Source organism: Rhinolophus sinicus, linkage group LG07, assembly GCF_036562045.2.
Source record: "Rhinolophus sinicus isolate RSC01 linkage group LG07, ASM3656204v1, whole genome shotgun sequence".
Lineage (NCBI taxonomy): Eukaryota > Metazoa > Chordata > Mammalia > Chiroptera > Rhinolophidae > Rhinolophus > Rhinolophus sinicus.
In genome coordinates this window covers 23,334,049-23,346,219 of record NC_133757.1, presented here as the reverse complement: position 1 = coordinate 23,346,219, position 12,171 = coordinate 23,334,049, and the positions used below count along the sequence as shown (strand labels likewise).

The following is a 12,171-nucleotide window of genomic DNA, read 5'->3' as shown; positions in this document are numbered from 1 at the left end:
TGAGAAGGAACTAAGTTCACTGGACTTCTGCAGCCCAAGTACTCCGGCTGTAAATACGGCCCAGATACCTGTAGACATCATATGCTGCCTTGGGTTTCTTGGAGGGAGGGAGCTCTAGGTGCCTCCCTGCAATGCAGGCCTACTTCCTGTTTGTGCCTGTGGGTGGAACTTTATGAGTCTAAGGGAAGCCAGGCCATGCTCTGTGGGGGGCCAGAACTGGTAGGTCTGCTCACCTGGCAGACACTACTTTAGGGGAAAGTGAGGTGTGGAGGCACGCGGAGCCAGGGTGGGAGGAAGGAGGGGACAGAGGGGCGGGTCTGTTTTGGTGAAACCCGAGCCTTCTTTGTCTGCTTCCCAGGGGTTTTCCCTGCATCTGGGGAGTGGGCTGAGAGTGGACCCGGTTTGGCTCCCTCCAGAGCAGGGGCGGTGGCAGAAAAAGTCTTATAGCCAGCTTGGTTAGGGCAGCCGGGTGGGTAGCTTAACTCTCGGTCACGTGCCGCTCGCCCCTTCCCCAGGTCGTAAGCCAAATCCTGTAAGCTGTGAAGTCAGAGACCAGAGGGCAGCCCCGGGTCACCGTGGAGTTACTCCGGGGTTTGGTACCGGCTTGGCTATTGAGTGGGTGCTGAGCAGACCACTCCTTTCCCTCCGTCGGGGGCGCGGCCTCAGCGGCCCCGCCCCTCTCCACCAGGCCGGGCCTGGCGGGCGCTGCGAGTCCGGCTCCCGAAGCGGGCTTAGGAGCCGGCGGATCTGCATCGAGGAGGTGCCCGCACTGGAGCAGGAGGAGCCGGGCAGGAGCTGGAGCAGCGGCGCAGGTGGTGCTGGGTGAGTAGTGGGGGCGCAAAGGTGTAGGAACTCCCGCCTCCCGCACAACTCCGCTCCGGATTAAACTTTGCGGTCTGGCGAAACTGGGGGTTAGGATGGGAGTGGGGGGGGGTGTCCCTGAACAGGGAACCGACACGGAAATTCACACCGACGGGCCCACACACGCGTGCACACACACCCACTCACGCACTTGGGACACACGAACACACGTGCACCCAGGAAAGGACGCGCCCAGTGAGGTACTCTTGTAGCCCGTGGAGCAGCGCCACTGGCTGGCGCAGACCCCCAGCGGGCACGGCGCTTGACAGGGGCGGGAGAAAAGTGCAGACAGGGGCGGGGCGGGTGAGACACCTCGAGCTGTTCCTGCTTCCCCGCCGCCGGCAAGTGAGGACTAATATGCAAAACAGGCGCCCAGCCCGGGATCGCTTCGCAGACGGGTAGGTTGTGCTTCTCCCACCCCGGCCTCAGGGCGACGACCTTCCTCGCTAGTCCAGGGCGAGTTTGCGAGGTCCCACAAGGGGCTGTATTCCATTCTCCGCCTCGAGAGGTGATAAGCCCTCCCCTAGAAATGGGAGCGTAACGCCCCCTGGAATGGGTTAGCACAGGAGGACCGGAGACTGTTGGACTGCGGTGGGGTTACCTGGTCTCCTAGCCCTTCTCCTGAACACATTCGTGGTTCCCCATCCCTGAAGGTATCAGAGGGGGGCGCTATTCTTGATAGCAGTGGACGGCAGCTCCTACCCCATTCCTCCGGCCTGAGGAGCAACGGCCTGAGGAGCAACAACCGTAGCTACTTGAGCGCCTGTCGGTCCCCTTGCTAGTACCACCCCTCCTTGCAGAACTAGGAGCTCCTCCCCCCCCCCAAGCTAGGGGCAGAAAACGCACTCATGCGAGAGTGGGAGTCCCCCACCCCAAGAGAATGCAGGACCTCCTTTTCAGTACCAGAGTGGGCCTATCCCCCTCCGGTAGAAAGGAGGACGAACCCCCATCCCCTCATCCCACTCCACTAATGAGATAGTGGGCAGCGGCCCTCGGCCTCCCTCCCCGCCCCACCCCCCACTTCTGCGCGCGCGCGCGCGCACACACACACACACACGCACACACACACACACACACACACACACGCACACACACGTTGAGCCCAGCTGCTGCCCGAGCTTCTGGGCAGTTTGCCAGAAGGGGGAGGAGGCTCCTAGTGCCCCAGGAGGCTGGGATCAGGGCAAGGCCAGAAGAGGGGTTCTCTCTCTACAGGAGAGAGGGGCTCCGTCTGTTCTTGTGAGGCTGAGGGTTTGAAATGAGGTGAGCCTGAGGGTGGCTGTGCTATGTTTCCCTTTCCAGGGAGAAAGAAAGAAAAACAACCCTTTCCATGGAGCTAAAAATAGAGCTGAGAGCCGGCCAGGGCTGTGGCCTGGAAGGGGGGGATGCTCCTTCCCTGGGCAGAGGAGCTCTGGCAGGCCTGGGCGGGGGTTAGAGGGCGGGTGGCTGTCCTTGCCCAGGGGTGCTCCATCAGCCGACCTGACCAGTTCACATAGACCCCCACGGAAAGTCTGTATGGTAGAATGTTTGAGCAATATATGTATGTGTAAAAAGTTGTGTGTGAATAAGACTGTCAATGTGTAAAACATGCTTAGACTAAGTGTGTTTATTAATATTGTGACTACGTGTGAGTTGTGAAAGTATGCACAACTAGGCGTGTCACACCGAGTGTGTTGTATCTCTGTAAGTTGTTGGCTTGAAAGACGGAAAGAAGGAACACGGAACCACGTGATGGATGAGACTGATTGTGGCTGTGTGCGACTGAATGTGGGAAAGGTCGTGTGGGTGTTAAGGTTGTGTTTGCCAGAGGGTGAGAATATTCGTGTCCCTGAGAAGACAGTGGGATGTTGTCTGCTGTGAGGCTTCTGTAGGTTTGGATTGTAGATTTGGACAGGCTCACCCCAGTGATTGTTGAGGGGCCAGGGCCTTCATCTCTGAGCAATATCCTCTTTTATCAAAGGACCCTGAGGGAAGGTCGGGGAGCACAGAGCTGCGCCTGGTGCAGCCCTGGGCTCCAGGAGAAGGGGGATACAGCGCTGGGGAGTCCTGTAGGGCTCCCCTCTCTAGGTCGGGGGTTGGGGGGTAACTGGGCGTGTTCTCCGAATCCGCCGCCAGGTGGCGCCGCCTCCGCAAATCCAAGTGTGCCGCCTCCAAGACGCTGGGGGTGGGGCAAGCACGGACCGAGCCTTAGCCCCTGACGTGTGCTGGGGGGGCGGGCTCGGGGCCCGGGCCGCGGGCTAGAGTGAATGGCAGCTGGCCTTCGGCCTCCCACTCTGGACTCCGAAGCCGGAGAGTGTCTGTGAGGGAGGCTTCAACTAGAAGAACGGAGGGGGTAGGGCGGCCGCCACGGCGCCAGGCCCTTTGTGCTCCAACAATGACCAGCCGCCACTGGCCCCGGGGCCCCGGTTGTAGTAGAGGGTGACCTGCTGCAGCCGCCGAGTCCTGAGCCGACCGAACTCCCCAGACATACAGCCACCCGGCCTGGGAGGGAGGGATCCTGAGTCCTGCTGTGCAGCACCAGCGTGCGCCCCGCGAGACACGCGTGACGTGGGGTGCTTGCGCGTGCCCGCGCCCCGGGGGCGGGGACGCCCCTGGGACCCCTCCCCCGCGCTGCACCGCCCACTTGGGCCGGGCGGGGTCTGCCCCGCGAGGGGCGCCGCGGAGGCGGGGCCGGGTCCGGCCGGGCCGCTCGGAGTGGCCGCGCGGGCTGGAGCCGGGCGGCTCGCCGGTGGAGCGCGGGGGGCGGCCCGGGGCTGAGCATGGAGCAGCGCGGTGGAGGTGAGGGGGGCTGGGGCGGGGAGGCCACCTGGGGGTGTCCCCAGCTTCTGCGCGGCGGAGGGCCAGTGGGGAGGTGGCATTACATGGTTCCCCCCACTTTATGGAAGGGGCGGCGGTGGGTGGGGGGCCTCCCTGTCTCGGAATTGGAACTCGTGATCCCAGACTCGATCCCGCTTGACTGGTCCTTGGAATTTGGTGAGGGAAGAGTTTCCCCAACTCTTCAGCCCCCAAAACAGGTCTGTGGGACCTCGGACCTTGGCCAGACCTCCCTCGTGCCCTGACTGAACTCCGCCCTTGGCTCCCCCCAACCACTAAGGTGGGGTGTGCTGTGCCAAAGTGGCCACTCAAGGAGTGCTGGGGAGAGCCGGGGTTCCCTTTCCCACAGCCACAGACGCATTTCTCAAAATGGAGCCTCCACTTGCCCCTCCTTCTCTCTCGGGCTCCAAGAGCGGGAGCAGGGCTGGCTGGGCCTGGCTTTCCAGGCGCCTGGCTCTGGCTCCTTCGGTGTCTGGCTCGAAGAGCCCAGTTTTATTTCTTTTCTGGGTTTAGGGGCCCCCTGGCTGCGTGGGGTTCAGGGCCCCCAGCTTACTGGGTCTGCCTGTCCTCTTGTCTGCCTCTGAGTCTTTGTCTCTTGTCTTTTGGGTCCCTGTCTCTCTGAGCCTATCTGTCTCCTCCCCTCTGTTTTCACTCTCTGTGCTCACTGAAGTGAGGAAATGCAGACAGATGTGCCAGACCCCACTGCCCCCTAAAAAGCCCCTTCCCCACTCTTTTCTCCATGTCCTGAAGTGGTCTGCAGAGGGCAGAGAAGGGGGTTTTCCATCCGTTTTTCTCAGGACTGGCACTTATGCGGTGGACACTGCTCACCCCCACCCCCAGCTCCCAGTTGCTCCTTCCTCGGTCTGTACATCTTCCTGGGTCTGAGGGTCTTTTGACTTGAGTGGGGAGGTTGGGGGCGGACTTAATGGAACACAAGCATGAAAGAAGGGGAGCAGATCAGGCAAAGGAGTCAGATAATGTTTTCTCTACTTCTACACTCCAGTGAGGGACAAAAACCAAGCTTCCACTCACCCAATTGGCCCTACATGCCACCCAGGCTCCCAGCCTCTCTATTCATACACACTCTTTGATACACACTTGTGTACACTCACTTTCCTGTTCACACATTCATGTGAGTTCACACATATTGGATATGTGAGTGGACAGCTATCCAAATATATTCTTATATAGTCAATGTCATACACCACAAATCTGCTTAATTATGCATTTTAACTTTCACAGACTTTTTAAGAGTGACCCCCTTATTTACATACGTACTCATGTAAGATGCACATATGAATTCACACATATACTCATGTATGTATGAATTCATCCAAACACATCTACTCATATTCATGATGTCTTCACACATTTTCATATGTACAGTGCTTATTCTCGTGCTCCTGTGCAGTCTCACACACAAATAAGTAAACGCACACACTCCTCCTACGCAATTCTCTGTCCACTTCTTGGCCCCCGCTTTGCATGATGACTTCAGCAGATGCCTGAGTTCTGGTCTTCAGCTTCAGGATGGAGGAGGAGGGAGTTCCGGGTGGAGACTTTCCGTCCCCTTACAGGAAGAAGCTGGGCCTGGGGAGGTGGAGTCCTCTTTCCTGGGCTCCAGGGAAGTGAGATCTTGGAGCAGGTGTCAGAGGTGATGGTGGGGTCTACCGTCATCCCCTCGGGGTCACACTGGGGAACATCTAAAGCTGGAAGGTTTCATAGAGGTTGGCAGTGGGCCTGTGTAGGCTCCTTTAGGCCCGACTGATTGGGTGCGGTGAAGCTAGGAGTTGTCATGGCAACAAGCCTGAGCCTACATCCACCTCTGAGAGGCGGAAGACCCGATAGGGTACCTGTGGGCTCCCTAAGATCTCTGGGTTTCTTGTTTGGCCAGCTCCACCCTTGCTGCCTCTCTGTCTGGGAGAAACTAAGGCCCAGCTGGGGGAGGCTGGGCACTGCCTGGCCTTGGCTCTTTGTTCCTTAATTACCATTTGAGTTGCTGACTGCATCCCTGAGGTTGCCTCTGCCCAAACTGCCCTCTAATGAGGCCACCTGTCCCAGGAGACCTGGGACCGCTGCTGGGAGCTGGTAGAGAAGGCGCCTTCCCTCACTTCAATCGTGGCCCCTGTGAGGGATGCAGGTTTGGGCTGAGGCCTGGGCCTCTGCTCCCAAGGGACCTGCATAACCACTAGGCCTCCCCTCCCCTCGTCATCCTGCTAAATAGGCTCAGTCTTCAGCTGTGTTCAGGCTCATGCTAGGCAGTGGTATGGGGCACAGGGAGAACTGAGGTTTGTGCCAGTGCTTAGAGGGGAGCTTCCAGGGGGCATCAGAGATTGTTATTGATGCCAGAGGGCTATTTTACCTGGGACCAGGGGTCAGGAGAGGGACTTGGCCTTGTATTGGGAGGGGGCTCAGGGTGGAGGGACTCTGACACCACTGCCCTGCTCACAGGTTCCTCCGGAGGCCCTTGGCCAGGCCTGAGCCTCTACCGCCATGGCCATTGTGCAGACTCTGCCGGTGCCACTGGAGCCTGCTCCTGAGGCCGCCACTGCCCCACAAGCTCCAGCCATGGGCAGTGTGAGCAGCCTCATCTCAGGCCGGCCCTGCCCCGGGGGGCCGGCTCCCTCCCGCCACCATGGCCCCCCTGGACCCACCTTCTTCCGCCAGCAGGATGGGCTACTGCGGGGTGGCTATGAGGCACAGGAACCGCTGTGCCCAGCTGTGCCCCCCAGGAAGGCCGTCCCTGGCACCACCTTCACCTACATCAATGAGGACTTCCGGACAGAGTCACCCCCCAGCCCCAGCAGTGACATTGAGGATGCCCGAGAGCAGCGGGCATGCAATGCCCATCTCCGTGGTCCCCCACCAAAGCTCATCCCTGTCTCTGGAAAGCTGGAGAAGGTGAGGACCAGCCCTTCCTTTGGGGCCTGGGTGGAATCAGGAGTCCCCTGGAGAAGCTAGAGGAATTTGGAGGCCTATTTAGAGGAAAGAGTGTGGGCTCCAGATTCAGCAGACCTAGGTTCTAATCTCAGCTCTGCCTCTGGCTGTATGACCTCAGGGAAGTCACTTAACCTTCCTGAGCCTCAGTTTCTGTATCTGTGAAGTGGAGGTAATAGGTCAGCTCTCACAGGATTGTTATAAGAATTAAATAACATACTATGTAAAGTGCTTAGTCTAGTGCCTGACACATAGTATGTACTCAATAATGTTAGCTGCTTGATAATACTGTTACTACATAGCAGCGATGTGTTTAACTTTAAGTAAAGCCTTTAACTCTGCTGAGCCTCCATTTTCTCATCTGTAATATGGGGATAGTGATAATATTTTGCTTCTATGGTTGTTAGAATGATTAGAGATAAGCCTTTTAAATTACTTGACATAAAGCTGACACTCAGGAGGCCCTCAGCTAGTGGTAGCAATTATTATTAATATATAGGGATGGGAGACCCCAGATGGGAGGGCAGGAAGTATGATAGGGGCTTGGAAAGATTGGGCAGCTCATCCTCAGTGTCATATGGCACCTCATTTCAGAACATGGAGAAAATCCTGATTCGCCCAACAGCCTTCAAGCCAGTGCTGCCCAAACCTCGCGGGGCGCCATCTCTCCCCAGCTTCCTGGGTCCTCGGGCCACCGGACTGTCTGGGAGCCAGGGCAGCCTAACACAGCTGTTTGGGGGCCCTGCATCGTCGTCGTCTTCCTCCTCCTCCTCGGCTGCCGACAAACCCCTGGCACTGAGTGGCTGGGCCAGTGGCTGCCCATCAGGGACGCTGTCTGATTCTGGACGAAACTCACTGTCCAGCCTGCCCACTTATAGCACCGGGGGTGCTGAACCAGCCACCAACTCCCCAGGCGGGCACCTGCCCTCCCATGGCCCTGGACGGGGGGCAATGCTGGGGCCAGCCCGAGGGGCCCCTGCTGGCCCCTCCCATTCGGACAGTGGTCGATCTTCCTCCAGCAAGAGCACAGGCTCCCTGGGGGGCCGCGTGGCTGGGGGGCTCTTGGCTAGTGGTCCTCGGGCATCCCCTGATAGCAGCTCCTGTGGGGAGCGCTCCCCACCACCGCCCCCACCCCCTCCACCCCCTTCGGATGAGGCACTGCTGCACTGTGTCCTGGAAGGGAAGCTCCGAGACCATGAGGCAGAGCTACAGCAGCTGCGGGACAGTCTGGATGAGAGCGAGATGACCATGTGCCAGGTGTGGTCAGTGGCGGTAATGGGGGTGGCATGGCAGGACATCCAAAGGTGCTGGAAGCCAAGAAGCATTTGTGTTTGTTCTGGGGTGGAGGAGCAGGTGGTAGGCAGTTGCACTTGTAACCCCACCCCCACCCCAGCTGTCTGGCTTAACTGTAGAGTGGTGAGAACTCAAACTCAGCACTGCCATGTACTGTTTTTCAGACTTGAGCAAGTTACTAATTCATACTGAGCCTCAGTTTCCTCTTCTATGAATGGGGATGTTTCTGGCCTCTTAGAGTTAGGAGGGTTAAGTAAGGCAAAGGGTACGAAGTGCTTGGAATAATGCCTGGCGCCTAGGAAGTGCTACATAAGTGCTTGCTGTTACTGTTGTTTTTCTCTTATCACAGAAGTAGTCGTCACTATTGCTGTCCTTATTCCTATCATTCTTTAGTGGGATCTAGCATCCCTGAGCCCAGACCAGTGGGCCACCAGAACAGTCGGTGATTGGGGGTGGCCAGGGCTCGAGGTTTGGGGGAGCTGCCAGGACCCAGGTCTTCCTTCTTGCCCACAGGTTTACGAGGACCGGCAGCGGCATTTGCAGCAGGAGCGCGAGGCCCTGCGAGAGGACGGTGCGGCCCAGGCGCAGCGGGCACAGCGGGCCCAACAGCTGTTGCAGCTGCAGGTGTTCCAGCTGCAGCAGGAGAAGCGGCAGCTGCAGGATGACTTTGCACAGCTGCTGCAGGAACGGGAACAGCTGGAACGGCGCTGCGCCACCTTCGAGCGGGAGCAGCGGGAGCTCGGGCCTCGGCTTGAGGAGACCAAGTGGGAGGTGGGTCCTGCAGGGACAAGCCCAGAAAAGGGGGGCCCAGTTCCTTACCTCTGAACCTGCCACCCCCAGAGGGCCTCCTGTTCCTTACCTCTGTGAGATGAGAATTCCCCCTCTTTCGGGGGAGGGGGACACCTCCTGGTGCCCCTAAGTTTGGTCTCCTCGTTGGTATGGTCTAGTGCCCATAACCAGTGGCATCCCCACCCACTGCCTTCCAGCCAGTGATAATGTAGTGCTTGCTATATGGAAGGTACCATTCTAAGCATGTTGCATAGACTATCATCTATTTCTCATAACAGCCCTGTGAGGTGAGTACTGTTAATACCCCCATTTTCGAGATGTGGAAACCGAAGCCCAGAAAGGCGAGAGCCCAAAAGTCACACCTAGTCTATGGCAGGGCTGAGATGGGAACCCCAGCAGTCTGGCTCCTTGATCTACACTTTTAACCAAAACACTAGTGCCTCTCAACTGGAAATGTGGACACTGTCGTCAGTTGCCCCCACTCCTACAAAACCTGCCACCATCTAGGCCTTAGGCCTTAGAGCTCTGCAGTGCTTCGTGATGGTTTAAAGGCACTCACTTTGAATGAGAAAGATGAGTCTATTTCACTTTAGCCAATGACTAGCTGTATGACCTTGGACATGTTACTAGGCTCACCTCAGTGTCTCCATCTGTAAAATGGGTGTAATGATCATACCTCCTCAACTGAATGTACCACATGATGTCAAGGCCTGACCCCCAGGGATAACCCTTCACACCACCTTTCCAACTCTCCCACCCTCCTTCCCCCCAGGTGTGCCAGAAGTCAGGCGAGATCTCCCTGCTGAAGCAGCAACTGAAGGAGTCTCAGGCAGAGCTGGTGCAGAAGGGCAGTGAGCTGGTGGCCCTGCGGGTGGCTCTGCGGGAGGCCCGGGCGGCGCTACGGGTCAGTGAGGGCCGGGCACGGGGACTCCAGGAGGCAGCCCGAGCACGAGAGCTGGAGCTAGAGGCCTGTTCCCAGGAGCTTCAGCGGCACCGCCAGGAGGCTGAGCGGCTGCGCGAGAAAGCTGGGCAGTTAGACACTGAGGCGGCTGGACTCCGGGAACCCCCTGTGCCACCTGCCGCTACTGACCCGTTTCTCCTGGCAGAGAGTGATGAGGCCAAGGCACAGCGGGCGGCAGCCGGGGTTGGGGGCAGCCTGCGGGCCCAGGTGGAGCGGCTGCGGGCTGAGCTACAGCGGGAGCGGCAGAGGGGCGAAGAGCAGAGGGACAGCTTCGAGGGGGAGCGGCTGGCCTGGCAGGCAGAGAAGGAGCAGGTGATCCGCTACCAGAAGCAGCTGCAGCACAACTACATCCAGATGTACCGGCGGAACCGGCAGCTGGAGCAGGAGCTACAGCAGCTCAGTTTGGAGCTGGAGGCCCGGGAGCTTGCTGACCTGGGCCTGGCTGAGCCAGCCCCCTGCATCTGCCTGGAGGAGATCACTGCTACCGAAATCTAAGGCCCTGGGCATCCCATCTCTGCAGGGAGCTCTACTGAAGGGGAACAGTTGCCTCAGGTCCACTGGGCCCCAGAGCCACTCATCCCTTGGGATCTAGACCTCTGGGCCCCTGCCAAGAACTCGGGGCTGCCCTGACTTGGATGAGCAAGATCAGACCCCTTGGACTTGGAGGTCCCCATGTTCACTGTCACCCAGAGGCTCCTACTCCACCTGTTTCACTCCACCCCTGCTGCCAGTGCCACTGCCAACCCCATTCACCCCAGACACTCACCAGCTTCCTCAGCCAGGGGGCTGGAGAGAGGAAGGGGCTCCCTCCTTTCCACACTCCCCCGCCCCAAAGCCAGAGAGAGCCAGACAGTGCCAGCTGCTCCAGATGTGCCTGCCCCCACCCTGCCCATGCTGGGGGACAGAGCTGGGACTGGGGCCTGATCCCCAGCTTCCAGCTCTGCAGCCTTTCTCCTGAGGTGAGGGGGCTGTAGTCAGACCAAAGGAAGAACTCAGAAATGTCTTGTTTATTTGTGTTTGTGACCAAGGGGCCCTCCCACACCCAGATTTATGGCCTCGTTTTTCACTTGTATATTTTTCACACTGTAAATTTCTTGTACAAACCCAAAGAAAAAAATTAAAAAAATTTTTTTTGTTTGTTTTTAAAAAAAGTTACTGCGCTGGATAAAGCTTATGGGGACTTGTTTGACCCCCACCCCCGCTTTATTTGCTGGCTATTCCCCTACCCCTCATAGAGGTCTTAGGGGAGAAAAGGTGATGGGGGAAGGACAAATCCAGCAGAAAGTTTGAGGTCCTAGTGGACCACAATATGAAATGGTCTCTCAGAGTATGAGAAACTAGAAAAGCCTTCCATCCTGTCCTTTGCACAGAATATTGCTGGGGGCTGGACGCAATGACTGTATCTGAGAGCCCATGTCCCTCAGTGCTTGGGAATATCAAAGCGGGCATCATGAGAAAGTGCCCACAAATCCCAAGCTCCAGACCTTGGGTTTCTCAACCTCCTTCCTATCTCGGGAGGTTGGGAGCAGTGAGCAGGTGACACAGGCTGCCCAGTAGCACCTTGTCCTTGACACCAAGTTTGTCTGGAGAGGGCAGAGCCTTAGGGACAACTGGGGAGGGAAGAAAGCAGGGAGATCTGAGTCACCGGTGTGGAGCTTTGGGTGTAGGCAAGGCAGGCAGCTGTGGGAGGCTCCTGAGTCCTGAGGAGGTGAGTAGGTGAGGTCTGGGAGAGAGCTGGAGGATTCTGGGGTCAGTGGGAAGATCTGCGGTCAGCAGGAAGACTCGTGGGGTAGGTGGGCAGAGTCAGGGGTTTGTTTCAGGAGTCTGGAGGGTTGGAGAGTGGACTGAGCTGGGGGTCAGCTGGAGGAGCCTGGCATCAGTGGGAGGGAGCTGGGCATTGGTAGGAAGGGCATTAATAGGAGGGTCTGGGAGCCAGGGGGAGGGAAATGGAGTACCATCGTGGGGTCAGCGGGCAGGGGAATTGTCAGCAGGAAGGCACCTATCGGTGAGGTCTGATGAGTCAGAGGGTAAGGGTGGTGGGCTGGGCCCAGGGACCCTGACCACAAGCTCCATGGGCTCCCGAGCCTTGTTTCGATAAGCCCTGCGGATGGTGTCCACTGCTCGCTGGTGAGTCACCTGCTCCAGGCTCTCTCCATCCACTGCTACAAGCTCGAAGCCAGCCTGGGACGGGAGTGGGAGAATCACAGCCCTCACTCTTCAGGTCACTTCTACCCCAGGACCAACCTCACCTCCATCAGCTAGGACACTCCTCCCCATCTGGGTAGAGGGGATGGACAATAGAACTTTTGTGCCTGGAGCTGTTGGGGGCTGGGTGGGGCACAGACAATGGCCCTTTGTCTCTTGGGACTAGGGCTGGAACAGGATGGGCTGCCCTCAGTCCCAGGCTGGCATGAGGGGGCAGATTTTTCCTTTGGCCTACTCATCCTGCAGGCCTGACCCCCGCCCCCAATGACCTGGTCTAAACATGCCTGGCTGGCAGCTAAGCATGTACCAGTCCA

The 12,171-nt window shown here is 58.2% G+C and overlaps 2 protein-coding genes across 5 annotated transcripts in view; one reads left to right on the top strand and one right to left on the bottom strand.

Moving 5' to 3' along the window:
• Nucleotides 1-662: 662 nt before the first annotated feature.
• On the top strand, nucleotides 663-10,789 carry LZTS2 (leucine zipper tumor suppressor 2). 3 transcript variants are annotated; one of them, XM_019724936.2, is made up of 5 exons: nucleotides 663-822; nucleotides 6,124-6,573; nucleotides 7,204-7,866; nucleotides 8,416-8,673; nucleotides 9,464-10,789. In XM_019724936.2, exons 2-5 carry the CDS (start codon nucleotides 6,166-6,168, stop codon nucleotides 10,145-10,147), a joined length of 2,013 nt encoding a protein of 670 aa, XP_019580495.2. In that variant the 5' UTR covers nucleotides 663-822; nucleotides 6,124-6,165; the 3' UTR covers nucleotides 10,148-10,789. The 3 variants fall into 3 exon arrangements, with proteins under 3 accessions (XP_019580495.2, XP_074195269.1, XP_074195268.1); XM_074339168.1 differs by lacking the exon at nucleotides 663-822 and adding an exon at nucleotides 947-1,259; XM_074339167.1 differs by lacking the exon at nucleotides 663-822 and adding an exon at nucleotides 2,958-3,636.
• Nucleotides 10,645-12,171, bottom strand: part of PDZD7 (PDZ domain containing 7) — an 18,748-nt gene continuing 17,221 nt past the window's right edge. The window contains exons 17-18 of one of the 2 annotated variants that reach the window (XM_074339166.1): nucleotides 11,708-11,833; nucleotides 10,645-11,375 (exon numbers count right to left, since the gene is read on the bottom strand). In XM_074339166.1, the coding sequence (XP_074195267.1) occupies nucleotides 11,253-11,375; nucleotides 11,708-11,833 (249 nt within the window). In that variant the 3' untranslated portion in view covers nucleotides 10,645-11,252. Of the gene's footprint in view, nucleotides 11,834-12,171 lie in introns of both variants that reach the window. The other variant, XM_019724932.2, reaches the window with a different exon arrangement.

Coding starts and splice junctions, on each gene's coding strand:
- LZTS2 (XM_019724936.2), top strand. CDS start 6,166: ATGGCCATTGTGCAGACTCTGCCGGTGCCACTGGAGCCTGCTCCTGAG. Junction 6,574..7,203: donor TCTCTGGAAAGCTGGAGAAG/GTGAGGACCAGC, acceptor ACCTCATTTCAG/AACATGGAGAAAATCCTGAT. Junction 7,867..8,415: donor GCGAGATGACCATGTGCCAG/GTGTGGTCAGTG, acceptor TCTTGCCCACAG/GTTTACGAGGACCGGCAGCG.